The 15323-nt window shown below is 38.5% G+C and overlaps 1 protein-coding gene across 1 annotated transcript; it reads right to left on the reverse strand.

The window, feature by feature from the left end:
* Positions 1–14263: 14263 nt before the first annotated feature.
* Positions 14264–14905, reverse strand: LOC139733510 (V(D)J recombination-activating protein 1-like). Its single transcript, XM_071644319.1, has one exon. The coding sequence runs from the start codon at positions 14903–14905 to the stop codon at positions 14264–14266; it is 642 nt and encodes a 213-aa protein (XP_071500420.1).
* Between the last annotated feature and the right edge of the window lie 418 nt (positions 14906–15323).

The following is a 15323-nucleotide window of genomic DNA, read 5'->3' on the forward strand; positions in this document are numbered from 1 at the left end:
GCAAAATGAAATTAAAGGGATCGTAATATTCTCTTAATGAACGTTTGAACGTGAGTAATTTATATTTGTGTACAAAATTAATATAAGACCAAAGTTCACAATCTTTACACTTCATCTTCGTGTCCAACACGATATTCACGGAACCTCGCAAAAATTATGGCAACTCAATCCGTATTCTCTACTCTCAAGCACTAACGTTAGCTAATGTTAACGTTATACTGAAGCGTGCCAACTTGTTCTATGAGAGCACGCAAAATGAAATATTTTTACAAGTACCAAAATCGGCATTTTGCGATTTTTGTTTACTTTTATGCATGCTGTTATAGAACAAGTTGACACGTATCAATATAGATTAGCTAACGTTAGTGCTTGAGAGTAGAGAGTATACGAGGTGAGTTGCCATTATTTTTGCGAGGTTCCATGAATATCGTGTTGGACACGAAAATGAAGCGTATATAAAGATTGTGAACTTTGGTCTTATATTTGTACACACATAATCAGCATCCCTTTTAATTTCATATTGCCTTTTCTCCTAAACATAGAAAAACGTATGATAAACAAAAACCACAATAGCTAACGTTATAGCTATAAACGTTAGATTAGTGAGACAACTGCATGCACGTCTACCGGGTACCCAGCGAATTTTCTCTGTGTTATCAATGGTCTGTATTCTGTAACTACATTCGCTTCACAAGATTTTGGTATCATGCATAAAAGTAGACAAAACAAGATTTCGTGAATATCGTGTTGAATACGAGATGAAGCGTAAAGATTGTGAACTTTGGTCTGAATTTTGTATGCACATGTAACCAACACACGTTTAGCATCACTTTAATTTCCTTTGGCCTTTTATAGTTAATGGCATGTATAAAAAAAAAACAACAACATTAGCTAACGTTAGCTAACGTTAAAGAGACAGAACTGCATTGTCTGTACCGGGTATACAGCGAGTCTTGTTGTTATATTGGTTTTATTCTGCAACTACATTCGCTTTACGAGGTTTTGGTTTAAGGCATAAAAGTAGACAAAATCGCAAAATGCCAACGATGATACAATGTACTTGTAAAAATCATTTTGTTACTGTGCATGCTCAGAAGAAGTTGACACGCTTCAATGTTATAGGGATATTAATGACATGAGAGAATACGGGGTCTGTTGCCGTTATAATTTTTGCGAGGTCTCGTGAATACGCTGTATCATGCTGGTTACGAAGATGAAGAGTAAACATTGTGGTTTTTTGGTCTGGAGTATACCATATTAAAAAAAAAACAACAACTTAGACACGTTCAAAAGTTCATTCACACTAACAGAATTATATATTAGCATCACTTTCATTTCATTACGCCTTTTTTTTTTCTTAAGCATAATGACATGTATGGAAAACAAAAACCACAATAGATAACGTTTGTAGCTAACGTTAAAGTAGAGAGACAGAACTGAGTGTCTGTCCCGGTTACAGGTTGTTTCGGCAAATTTAAAAGAAGGTTAATAAGGACATGCTTACCGAAACGTTGAGATAGAGAAGGTTCTATTCAGGACCAATCTCCTATCCACGAAAGAATTCGAGGCGTCCCTTGAAACCATCCGCCTGTAAAAGATTAAGACCTCATTGTCTCCGATCACGCAATGATGATGCCACTTCGAGATGCACGATGAAGACAATTTGAATCGCGGCGATCGTTTGTTGACGAACAATAAAAACCTCGGCAAGCGGGAGGGGCAACGAACAAAGGATTGTCGTAATGACTTGCGATAGAGCTTCTCAATGGCAGGAAGAGAGTGTGACAATGGATGCCACCTGTTACGATCCAGGGATGATGAACATGGGATGTAAGTTTTTAGAACGTATATATGCTTATAGTATATAGCAAAGTGAGATACACATTATAGAGAGAATGAAACGTTACCGTTTTTATCGGTAATCGGTAATGATAGACATCATTGAGACTACAGTCATGTTGATATATAACAGTATATGTGGGTAATTCCATGAAGTTGGGGCAGTGTCCATGTAGCATCGTGATATTTGAAAAATACATTTCAGCATAACTCAATATTAATTATGCTGTACATTTATTGTTTGTAGGCTTTACATTTGCATTGAGGCCACACATTTCCCTGGAAATTTTGTGCCATTCAGACTCAATTTTGATGAAGTTATTAAACAATATGTAACGGTGTCCTGTAGCATCGTGACGTGTCCATGTAGCATCGTGAAATTTTAACATTTGGTCCTAAGAGACAAATTATGGCAATTAGCTTGACCAAAATTTGATGCAATATGCATATTTACTAGATTAGTCAGATAGCTAAGTATCTCATATTTCCTGTACACAGTTTTAATTTTAAAAGAAAATTACAAAATGTATCACGATGCTACGCGGTGTCCTTTTTTGTTACATTTGGTGGACACCGTGTAGCATAGTGACACATTGTGTAATTTTCTTGTAAAAAGTTAAACTGTGGAAAATAGAGTTAAGATATTTAGCTATCTGACTAATCTAGTAATTATGCATATTATATCAAATTTTGGTCAAGCTAATTGCATTAATTTGTCTTTTAGGACCAGATTTTAACTATCACGATGCTACATGGACACGTCACGATGCTACAGGACACCGTTACATTTTTTTTAAATAACTTCATCAAAATTGAGTCTGAATGGCACAAAATTTCCAGGAAAATGTACGGTCTCAATACAAATGTAAAGCCTATAATGAATATATGTATAGCATAATTAGCATTGAGTTATGCTAAAATGTAACACTTTGTGCCCCAACTTCATGGAATTACCCATATATATATATATATATATATATGGGTCATTCCATGGGGTTGGGCCTGCTCTAGATTTTCATGTTGTGCAGGGAATAAAAGTCGTATTCTGAAAATTTTATCAAATAATTGCTTGTGGTTTGTGGTTATTCTTGGAGAGAGATGTGTGAAGAATTATTTGATGAATAAAAAACAAGCCTGTGTACAAATTTATTTTGTCTGTGACTGTTTCATTGTTGATGTCTCATGGTTTTTTTTGTGGTACCAGTTGTGACAAAAATATATGCCATTTTCATGGCAATGTAATACAGAAATACACAACCTTTCAGCATTATGCCTATCATAATTAAGAGAGGCAAGGTGACTTCTACAAAGACTATAAGGCACATAAACATGTGTCACAAAATAAGAACACCAGAGCATCTTGAAGCAACCTCATACCGATGTTACAAACGAAGTCCGCGGCGATTTTTGATGTAACATCGGTATTGCATGGTTTTACATACACTTATATCATAATATGATCAGAAACTTGATTTCTATCATTAGACTCATATTTTAGGAGTATTATTGTCCAAAAATTAGCATCAAAAAGCTCCAAATAAAAGAGAAAACACAGAACATATTACCGTACTTCCGTCCGAAGTCCGGCCTCTTCGTGTAACATCGGATAAGAAAGTCGCGCTCGCGACAAAAAGAAGAGCTACTAACTTCAGCAATCGTATTTACGTCACTGGCAGTACTTCCCCAACGGCGGGAAGACCACTTACAGCCCGTTCACACCTACCTGGACGGCGCAAGACCCGTTTTTCTGCTGTAGTCCGTGTTACATCGGTACGTGAATTTCGATGTTTCCGATCGGGAATTTCAATGTTTCCGATGTCAATCAGTAAGCTTGTACGCTATTTTACGAAGTAAATAACTTTTGTCACATTTTGTAAACTGTATTGGAGGAAAAAAACGATATTAAAACCACTAAACTGGCCAAATATACGGTGGACGATGATGCCGTTAACACGCTGTAGTCCCACATACTGAGATATTTGTTACTTGTTCATGTTCGTAATTGTGATCGCCAAATTTCCCCTTTTATGCCCGTCTCTGCAAAAGGAGCATGTGTTCCTCTCTTAGAAAACCGTACAAAAGTATGTCCAGTGTATCTTCACGGCAATATAACATTATTTTACCTCCCGATTCTTGTGAATTTTGGACCTTACTTATGTCATTCGTATCTACCAAGTAGATGTGCTGAACGTTAGTACGCTACTATGAAGTTGGAATACGTAGACGTCCAGACTGCGTCTGAGCTAAAGAAAGAGTTTGCCCAATTTTGTTGTTGATATTTTGGGAATTAAGAGCTGTCAGATTCTTTCTCTGGAACAGATTTACAATGACAGTGTTTTCCTTTCAAGATTTCACTGACCTGTTAATAGTGTTAGATGGCTTTACGGTGCTCTGATGAAGCAGTACATGGGTTCACTGTTTCCATTCCACGTTCACCCACTGTAAAGTCTCAAAGCTAAAATGCCAGTTTCGTATTCATTTTGGGTAGGTAATTGGTAGGAAATAGTTCCATATGTACCGCAATCAAAATTGGCATAATATTGGTCTATCCTATCCTAAAAAGAGGGCAAAAATTTTGAATTTGATGGGGATTGAGTACCGTAAAAAAAAAGGGGGGGCCTAGTATTTTGTTTGAGGTCTATTTGGAATAGGACCGTAACCGTAAACCTAACCCTATCCCTAACCCTAGCCATGACACTGGGGGCAGCGCCCTGCCCTTGGCCTTGCTAGCTTACATAGATGTGAAAAAAAAAAATTAGCGTAGAATATGAAAATGATTTTTTACATGCTATATTATTATTAATATCAATAACATTACTGCTGTACATCATTTTAAGCGTAACCCATATTTTTTTTTTTTTTTTTTTTTTTTGGTGGATGGTACACATGGAACTGTAGCCAACTGGTATGACAAGAGGTAGAAAGGTAAGCAAAATTGTCCAAATTATTTAATTCCATTCATATACACAGATACATCAACAGGAATATAAAGAGTACACAGACACAAATTTTCTGTTAATTCTTTCATTTTATTTCTCTTCACACCTTTTGTCCAGTTTGTCGATGAATCTGCCATGGATCCTCCTCTGCCGCCGCTACGTGATTAAACTACGTGAAAGAGTGAAAAGGGCACAGCCACAGCACTCCACAAACAGAGAGAGGAAGCTGACAAAGCAACACCAAAGAAGAGCGAACATAACAAACTAGACAAAAAGAAAACTGCACGGAGGGAAAATGGACATTGTAGAAAAGAGCAGAAATTAACTTCAAACGTAGAACATGGAGAAGACAAGAAAACTTGTATGATTTCTCTTTATTAGTTTTCATAGTTGAGTTGACAGTTGATGAAGTTGTTAGTCAGAGTATATAAGGTCAAATTGTGTAAGGCTCGACATCATTCTTCTTCTTATTATTAAGTCTACCTTCTTTCATACCAGAGTTACAAAGAATTGAAGTCTGTGTAACATAGGTATTGTTCCAAAGGTATACAGCAGGTATAATTCCAAAGAACTGTTACATTAGTGTTATTCATGGGAACATACATAAAGTCTGTGTGTGTAGGTTTTAACATCTGACACCACAACAAAGGAAATCAGTTGATATGTCGTAATGTACCTATGTTACGAAGACATACTGTCCGTGTAACATAGGTAGTATACTGTGGACAAGGTTGTAGTACGAAAACCCCTGATGATAACAATAAAATCATGTTTTCACTTGAATGTCCATACAACTCACTTGCTTCGACTGTAGTTTTTTAAAGAATATTGTTATTGTGTCACTCTTGAGGAAAAAGTTAAACCTTTGTTTAAAATTGTAAATGGTCCGTAGAAAAAACATGTTAATAAAAGTGTCTTGCAGTTGATATCAGAATGGACAATCTTACTAATAATGATCTCATGTGCCTGTCAGATAACATGTTGATGTGTTATGGTGGAAAAAAACTGGGATATGTTCATTGTTATCATTTCAGAACACAAAATTATTGAGGATGTCACAAAATGAAGTCCATGTAACGTAGGTATTTGTCATACCTGTTTACCCATGCTGACTGAAAGTGTGCGAAGTAATAAACAGATTTCTAGTGGAATAAGTTGAAGAATGGGAGTAACAAATCAGGGGGAAAAAGAAAATTTCAATTTACCCAACTTGAATTTTCAACTTGTATGTCACAATTTCAGTCCCAACCCCATGGAATTACCCATATATATATATATATATACATAATGAGCAAATATTTTCACTCGGTTGTTTTATATATATATATATTCATAATTAATCTTGCGTGGTCTAATATGAATACTCTTCAGTTTAGAAAACCAAGAGAAAGTTACAATGTATTAAGACAGTTATAAGTAAGTTGGCGCATCGACACGTAAACCTTTTCAGCTTATTCTAGATGTTGGTGACACAACATTTGCTCCTGCAACAGTTGCGCCGGATTATGTTAAGACTGTAGGGCTTTAGATTTAATTTTGATATGATGATTTGGACTTGGGTTAGGGTTATATAATGTTTGTAGGTAGAATTTTGATTGGATTAGTCTAAGATATTTCATGGGAATTAATGATAACAGTAGGCCTAATAAAATATACTGAGATGGATTTTCATCTTTATCTGTTGAATAACGCGAGCGTGAGCGAACAGATTACAATTTACAACGAGTATAATTTCTGTCTGTCCATAGTTCATTTCCAGAAATGAGGTATCAAGTCCTGTAACCCATACCTATACAATTGTACTTTCGAAGCAAAATCTAGTTCGTATAGTTGTCAAGGACCTGTGTGAGGAATGTGCTTTCAATCCGTCTTTTGTCGTGTGTTTTTGTCGAAAATGCTAAACCATTATCGTTGATCGGGCGATGCGAGAAAATTCTCCTTTGAAACCGGCAGGCTTTTGTTGTTGTTTTTGTTTCTTGTATACAAGGACTTTGGTTTTGTTTCTGTTAAAGTCCGAACGTAATTAGCTGGCCCAGTTGATGCAGGGAGTTACCAGCTATATGTGACTCTTTTGAAATCGGCAGACCTTTAATCAATGTGCAAGATTTAGCGTCTTCTTTTAATGGAAATCCAAGGAGCTAGGCCTTTATCACGGCTCGCAACTAAGATTTTTGACTTTGGATGATCTTGGTACGCGATATCAGCGTTGATTGACAAGGAAAGACACCTTTGAATCTCGCCAAATCATGCCATTACATGCAGTAATTAAATGAATTACAAGAAAGGCAATACGGAAATACATTGTACATTTAAGTTTGATTTCTGCTGTGCTTGTTCATTTAAAAAGTAATTGAACATCACGACAAACTACATGTAAATGTTAAATGAATTTAAGAAAAGACATGAAGACAATACAACTTTGCCAAACTAATATTGAAACTACCTCCCTGTTTTGACATGCCGCGCGCCTTACTCTCTAAAAAAAATCGAGTGAAAATTTTCACTCTAAAAAGAGTGAATACAAAAAAGAGTGAATTTCGAGTGAAATTGAAGTGGATTTTGAGTGAAAGTGCTCATTTTCACTCATTTTGGAGTGACGTCAGGGATCACTCGAAGATTTTGGAGTGATCCCTGACGTCACTCCAAAATGAGTGAAAATGAACATTTTAACTCAAAATTCACTCCAATTTCACTCGAAATTCACTCTTTTTTGTATTCACTCTTTTAAGAGTGAATATTTTCACTCGATTTTTTTTAGAGAGATATTCTCGCTGATGAACATGTCTAAAAGCGTCGTCCCCCCCCTTGAATATCACGAAAAGATTTAGAGTTTCATCGTTTATCACACGCACAACATTGATGGTTCAATCTCGTGTTGTTGCAAGCGTTGCGGAGATGAAGCGAAGAAATGCGTTATCACAGTCATAATGTACATTACACTGCATATTTTTGTTATACCTATCATGATGAAGAAAGAAGATTGCACTGTTATTTATTGACCCACCCCCCCACACACACACACACTCACACGTCCACATTGTTTACACGTTACCCCAAAATATAACGTTTTACATTTTAAAGACATGGCCACCTCTGCTATATTGTCTATGCTGTTTATAACTCTGACCAGCTGATGTGGCGAGACTGTCTTTGCAGAGCAATAATTCTGATGCGGCGAGACTACGAACAGTAGACGCGAGCGAAGCATCCTGATCCACTTTCACTGTTCGTACTTCGTAGTCTCGCCGCATCAGACGTGTGGCTCAGCAAAGATAAGTCTCGCCGTATTAGATGTACATAGCGTAGCAGCAAATAATAGCTGCATCCTCCGCCTATAGGCCACTTCTCGTTGAGTTTACTAGTATTACACAGGCGCAACGTGTGGAAAAAAAATAATCATCGTACGAACGACGGATGATGCACATCCGCAATATAGTTATTGTCTGAACAAAAAGAATTTTCTGCGCTCCAAAAAGACATTTCAGAGTCGAAAGAGTCATAACTACCTGCATTAACTGGGCCAGCTAATTACGTTCGGACGTTAAAAGAAACAAAACAAAAGCCCTTGCACAAAAAAGGTCTGCCGATTTCAAAGGAGAATTTTCACGCATCGCTTCAACATCGGACAATGGTCCAGCATAGACAAAAAACAGCAGAAGTCGGACTGAAAGAGACATCCTCACACAGGTCGTTGACAACTAGATTTTGCTTCGAAAGTAAGGCATGAGTTACATGACTTGATAGCTCATTTCTGGATTATGAAGAGACAGAAATTATACTAGCTCAAGTAACTGCAATTCGTTTACCAACGCTCGCATGATTTAACAGATACGAAATATCCATTCACCATCTGATTATTTGCTACGTCTCCACTTAAAAAAAGTATACAACATGTACATTGAGGTATATTCTGTATAAGTTAGAAAGGTTTACTGTCGACGCGGAAACTTACTTTTAACTGTCTTACTTTCAATCTTCTTTATATTTACCATTTCAAAACTTAAAGTAAACTCACCCACGTATAAGGCGTAGATGCTCTAAACACATTACGACATAATTTATGCCAAAGTACGCTTTCATCTTTCACGAGAGCTTTTGTGTAAGCGAATGCAAAACTTTTTGGGGCGGGGTTGTTTTCAATTGTTTGCTATAGTCATGCGTTATTTTCAGGCTGTTTCATTTTTCAATTTCATGGATTTTAAACATCGTTTTCTTTAAGTATTCCAGTTCTCTCCCCCGCCCTCCACCTCACTGAAATCAGAAAGTCTACCATAAATCTGATCGATAAATACAACGTGGCATTTAGCGATCATGGTTATGGCAATCACGGTTATGGCATACTCGATTAAGTACACTATAATAATCGACTGATATTTCGACTATGAGCCAAAAGAAAGGCTCTAAAAGTAAAATCATTATGTTGCTTAAAATTGTGATTTTTGCAATGATTCTTTTAACTCAACTCACTTAGCTAATTCTTGGATCGACATTTCCAGGCTAATTACACGCTGTATATTACCAGAACTCCAGTGCGTGCATTCTTTCATCTGGCACCTGATGGTCCGGCACCTGCTTTTGTGAAAAAAATTTTCACAAGGGTTGGGGGAGGGGTGTCAAGTTTCTTCTATCTGAAGAGACCGCATACAATCTCTTTGCGTTTTCCCCTTATTCTTTGGTTCTTTGTGTTGTGTTTGTGTGCTTCTTTTTGTTGGGTTGTTTGTATTTTCTTTTAATCATTCATGGGAGGGGAAAGAAGAGTAAAAGAGGGAGAAATGAAATAAGTATGCCACGTATGTTGTACACCAGCATCACAATCATCACCATCACTTCGATCCTTAGCCTTTTTTCATTCAGAAACACGACCACCATCATCACTCGAGAAACACACCGAAGCAAACAAATCATGTAACAAAGTACCAAGAACCTTCCCGACAACAACACAAATGCTACAAAGATCAAGCTGGATAAAACTTCGTTCAAAGTATTTTGTTAGGGCTAACGATCCACTGTATACACAAACGTATTCTGAGGACTAGTCTGAGCTAACGTTAACCCGAGTGATTGTACTACGCTACTATTATTACGTTACATAATAATAGGGTTATATTTATAGGTTTGTGAATTTATAATTACAGTATTTATGATAGTGTAACACCGAGGATCGTGAACTGATTTAGCGAATTATTGCCGATTTTTTTCTTTCCGATTATTCATGATCTTGAATATTCAACGTGAAATCGGAAAATCCTTTTTTTTTACTTATTTTTTTCTTTGCGAATGCATATTAGAAGTTCCCCTTTTTGACTAAATATAGGCCTAGTCTTCATCGCTAAAGCGTTTTATTGACAATACTTAATGAACAATGATAAAAAGAAGTGCTTTGTCCAATATACTCATTAAAAAAAAAAAAAAAAAAAAAGTTTCTGCGAGCTCGCTGATATCTGACACAGGGTAACCAACAAACTTCCGTTAGCTAACGTTAGATGCAGGAGAGGGATAGAAATTTCTCAGAGTGTACATCTAATGAGCTTTAGGTGGCTGTACATAATGTGTGAGAGAGAGAGAGAGAGAGCGTGTCTGTAAAGAATTATACAGACTAACGATAGCTAACGTTAGCTAACGTTACGACTCACGCTCCATTGTAGTTACACAAGACACAATTCTTTGCGAATTCATTAAAAAAAATATTTTTGACTGAATATAGGCCTAGCTTTCATCACTTATGCGTTTACTGACACTAATTATTGGACTGAAAAGAGAGGGTTGGTCTGTCCTGTTCAATACTGTCTCCTCAATTCTGCCGTTAGCTAGTAATTTAATATTCATTGTTATCTGACAAAAGGTAGGGACGGGAGAAAGGAAAGATATTTCTCTGCAATGCACACCAAATGAGATTTGTGGATGGATGTGTGTGTGTATGTGTGTGTGTGTGTGTGTGTTTGAGCGTGGTTAAAATATGTAATGTATATAAAAAAAAACAAAACAACCAAATAACGTTTGTAAAGCTGTAGTTGAATAGGACTAAAGCTAACGTCAGCCCAAGTAATTGCATCATAGGAATAAAAAGATCCGTCCGTCCGGAGTCTTCTTTTCTTTATTTATCCATTAATTCTTTCTATTTTTTTCATTTATTATAATTATTATTTTATTTATCTTTTTACTCTATTGCTCTCACCTCCCTGGGTCAAGGTACACACACCTGCACTACAGGTTGCCACGCGGGCCCAGCAGTGCCATGCGCCGCGTGCTACTCAATTGCGCAATGAAATCTCAGCTCACAGACTGATCGACATCAACACGTGTTCGCTACCAGTTATTGTATGCAGAGACATTAATGTGCTGTGGCATGGTATTGTGTCCATACTCAACTCGCGAGCTCGCTATATAAAACGCACGGTACACAGCTATCCAACGAAGAAGTCTAACGTTAATGTTAGGAAGGCCGAATGTACTAACAGTTACAGCTACACAGTCGAATGCAGTGACATAGTAACAGTAAGAACGTGAATGAGAAGGCATCAATCAGACTGCCTGTAACAGTGTACGCTGTATTGCCTGTAACGTTAGGAATGATATGAGGCACGATCATGCTCGCAGCTCGATCCATGCACCACAGGAGCGTTAATTTACATGATAAACTGTCCACTAGCAAAGTTACGCTCAATCGAGCGAGCACTACGAATTCCCGATGCCTTCAGGACCGAGATATCGAGTGAGCTTATCGAAGATTAATTGTATTTCTTATAGTTATGCATGATGCAACGTAGGTCTGAGATTTTACGAGACCTAGATCTAGTGCAGTATCTGGAAGAAGTTACCTCTGTGACGCGACCTGCAGGTGGTGGAAGCGTGCGGCACCGCCGCCGCGCTTCCGAGTTTTCCGTTCCGAAAGCAAAGAAGAAAAAATCACGATCGCGAATTCGCTTTTCGGAACCGAGAAAACTCTTAACGTTAGTACTCGAGTCCGGTGCACGAGTTTCCATCGAGCCAACACACAAACGAGTTAGCTGCCAGCTTGGCAGCTAACGTTAGCTACAGTATCGATAGCTAACGTTAGGTATCGATCGCTAACGTTAGCTTTCGTTAGCTAACGTTAGCCAGGACAATTTTCACGACACCAACGTTAGGTGAAACGTTAGGTGAAACTTTATTGTGACAGATACTGTACGCTTGAGATTTTGGACATGTTTGAAAAAATAAAATTGGCTCCAGCGTATCTCTGCGAATCCTGACGAATAGCTGATGAATACAAAGAACGCCAAGCATGTTACGAACTATTCTAGTATTACCAATGGATGTTAACATATCTTCAGATTTTCAAATTTATTGGACATACGTTGGGCATTCGTTGGGCATTCGCTGTAGCGTGACGGGTCCTTACAGCTGGGGTCAGGCGGTCAAAATCAGAGTTATATTGAGGCAGAGATAGGCAATAACAATTATCGACAGGTTATGAATTGTTGATTTGTTTTCTAAACGTTATCGAGCGTAAGTTTATTTATCTTAAACACTGCGGCTTTTAATCAGCTGCCAGAAAGCTGCAACTTCCGGAGTTTTCGGATGGGAGCAAGACCTTGAAACTGCTATAACTCCCACTGCATGACATATAAGGCAAAGCCTGGCCTTCATTTTCATAGATGGCATCATGGCAGCTGCCCAGTATGACGACTTCGATTTTATTCCAAAAAAAGCAGTGAAGGACACCAAAAAAAGAGGTAATGAGAAAGAGGCACCATCTTGAGATGAGAGACGTATAGATCCACCAGAAGGCCACTGTTCTCTGCTTCAATCAAAACAGGGAAATCGCTGCCGCATCCTCACAATAGAATTTTCACAAACAGAATTTATCATGAATGCAGATGACGAGGATGTTTCATTCGCATCAATCGAGATTTGTAAAATGAAAGGTAAGACTTATCGTTATAAAACAAGTTTCACCTGTCACAATTAATTTTCAAACTAAATCCTGTAGTATGGGGAGGATGAGAAAAGGATGCGTAAGACACACCTGATTTAAATTACAGCAGGGGTGTCGATCTTGGGGGGAGTAGTCACCAACTAGGGCGGAAGTAGTCACCACTTTGGGGGGAAGCAAACGTTTGCCAGTCCCCAAAAATTTTTAAAAAGCTGATAAAATCCATAAAACGCAAAATTATGTTTGAAAGTCAGTGATGCGCATGACGTGTGTGGGCTAATCCAAAACTTTATACCTTTACATAGAATTCCGAATTAACATAGGCAATTTTCTATTTGCGCGCCAAAATTGTAAGTTGTTTGCACGCATTGTCCACCGAAAAAATCTAAATATAGATTGCATGTGTCCGCCCCCGTTGACTGACTTCTGAAATAAGCCTTCCTTTTTGGAAGGTGATTTGTCACCTCATTAATTATCCAACTCCTGCTATTATACCGTATTTTGTACCAACTCCCTGCCCCCAAAAATATGCGCTAAAGACAGCGGACCAGAAATGTAACATGATTTGAAACAAAGCCAATTTCTGTTGTTTTTGGTTTGTCCTCCAGCCTGTTTTATTGTCTGTAATAAAAACATACAATCATCAAATGGAACTACACATATAAATGGAGCTCGACATTACAACTAGCCAGCTTGCCTGTGGCAAGTATAAGCTCATGTTGGGCAAGTAAAATTTGGTGCCAATTGAAAATATGACCTGTCATTCTGTAATTAACGTAGTAATTAGCCGAAATGAGACATGCAAAGGGCCCATGGCCTTTGACTTCTAAAATTTAATCAGTTCATCGTTGCCCCATGGTGTTTGCCTTGTACCGGTACTAGTTACATCAAAACCTGCACACACATTGTACTTATTGTACATAGTTTTTCGTCTAATTTGTGTAGTTCAAAACATTATGTCCAAGTTGCCCACATTTTAAACATGTGTACTTGGGGGTGCATACCTGTCCTATTTATCGAAGTTTGGGGCTTGTATTCAAATGGTGGAACCAAATTACATCTCTCAGAGATTGTGTCGTATTGTGTTTGCGAGAGAAACGAGTGCGTAGTTCACGGAATAGCTTGTTTGCAGCTTCGCTGCCTTCTGAACTTAGGGCGCCAATATTCCTCTGGCCATTTGGATCTGTGACGATCTCTTGGACATGTTCGATGACCTTTAATTTAGATAATTTGGCCACTGAACATACCTAAAGTTCTCAATGAGAAGACATCCCATTTCTGTGGCTCTCTCCTTGTACATGTCCATTCCTTCTTTCGCCGGATGTGTAGCTCGATACACCGATCGAAGCTGGTTCAGCAGTTCCAGGACATGACGAAGTTTCTGTTTCCAGTCTGCATCCTGGATCAGTTCCAGAAGAACATGATGATTGGCCGGATCAAAAAATAACCTGGCTTGATTTCCAGTCATCATAAGTGAGGGAACAATGCCCAGTTTTGTGCAGAGATGGTCATTTAGTTTTTTCTCATTTTCGCGGAAAGCTGGGTTTACCTCCGAATCAGACTTTATGTTTCACAGCTGGACACGTCCCATCTCACAAATGACAATCTTTTTCACGAACGCGCCAAGGTTGATGTCGGCATGTGTGTCATCTATTAATCGGTGCTTTGGTTCCGACGTCAATACAGGTGTAGCTTTGGCACCTTGTGTTTCAGTGGGCAAGTCAGTTTGAGAGATCTTGTCCAGATTTACCCAAGCATACTGGGCATTAGCTGCTGTTTCCTCCCTTGAGCGGCTGATGTTGAAGGATCCCAGGTTTGATTTTGCTGTTTCTTTTGTGGCGAAACAGAGTGTACATATGTACCTCGATTGAAGCCCTCCTTCTGCCCTGTCCAACTTCTCATCGATCATTGAGTTGAACAGTCTAATTTTGTGATGCCACCTCCTTGTCTCATCGATGTAGGCTCTCATCTCCCTCTTTTGTATCATTACTCTATCTTTCTCCATGAGTTCCAGCATCTGCTGGGCTGAAGCTTTGTTATTTTCATCGCCTATTGCTTCAAGCAATGGCCTTGCTGCAAATACCAAGTTTGGGTCTTGCTGTTTGTAGACCGTTCTCATCTGTCCATCTTTCTCCACCTCGCACCGCAAGACCACAAATGAAGCATGAAATGCCTTTTCAGGGAGAAGCCTGTCTGATCGTTCGTGGATCATCAATAAGTTCTGACTTTTTAGCTGACATTTGGTTTATTGTCAGCCAATGATTACAGCATCTACATGTGTACAAAAAGCAAAAGAAATTACATATTAGAAAACCATAATCCTATAGATCACAGATACATCGCCTATCCCATCGGCACCATCCTTCACGGTGGTATGGCTCAATACCTCTTGGTCCTGTGGATCAAATCCCAGTGCAGTCAGACCCTTCCCAATCTCCTGGTCCAACTCCTCCAAGGTCTTCGCAAGTGCATGGGTGTACGGCCATGAAAGTGCCTTGAAATTAGGGGAAGGAAGCTTGGAACATGACTGAAAGTCATCGGGAAGTTGGCATGGCTCATACGTCACTTCTCCATACTCGCTGACAAGTTGGCCATGTTAAACAGGAGTGTGGAAGATGACTTCCCCCTCT

This window comes from Diadema antillarum, unplaced genomic scaffold, assembly GCF_040938485.1.
Source record: "Diadema antillarum isolate AM-2024a unplaced genomic scaffold, OU_Dant_1.0 seq00000481_RagTag, whole genome shotgun sequence".
In the NCBI taxonomy this organism is placed as follows: domain Eukaryota; kingdom Metazoa; phylum Echinodermata; class Echinoidea; order Diadematoida; family Diadematidae; genus Diadema; species Diadema antillarum.

Coding starts and splice junctions, on each gene's coding strand:
- LOC139733510 (XM_071644319.1), bottom strand. CDS start 14,905: ATGATCCACGAACGATCAGACAGGCTTCTCCCTGAAAAGGCATTTCAT.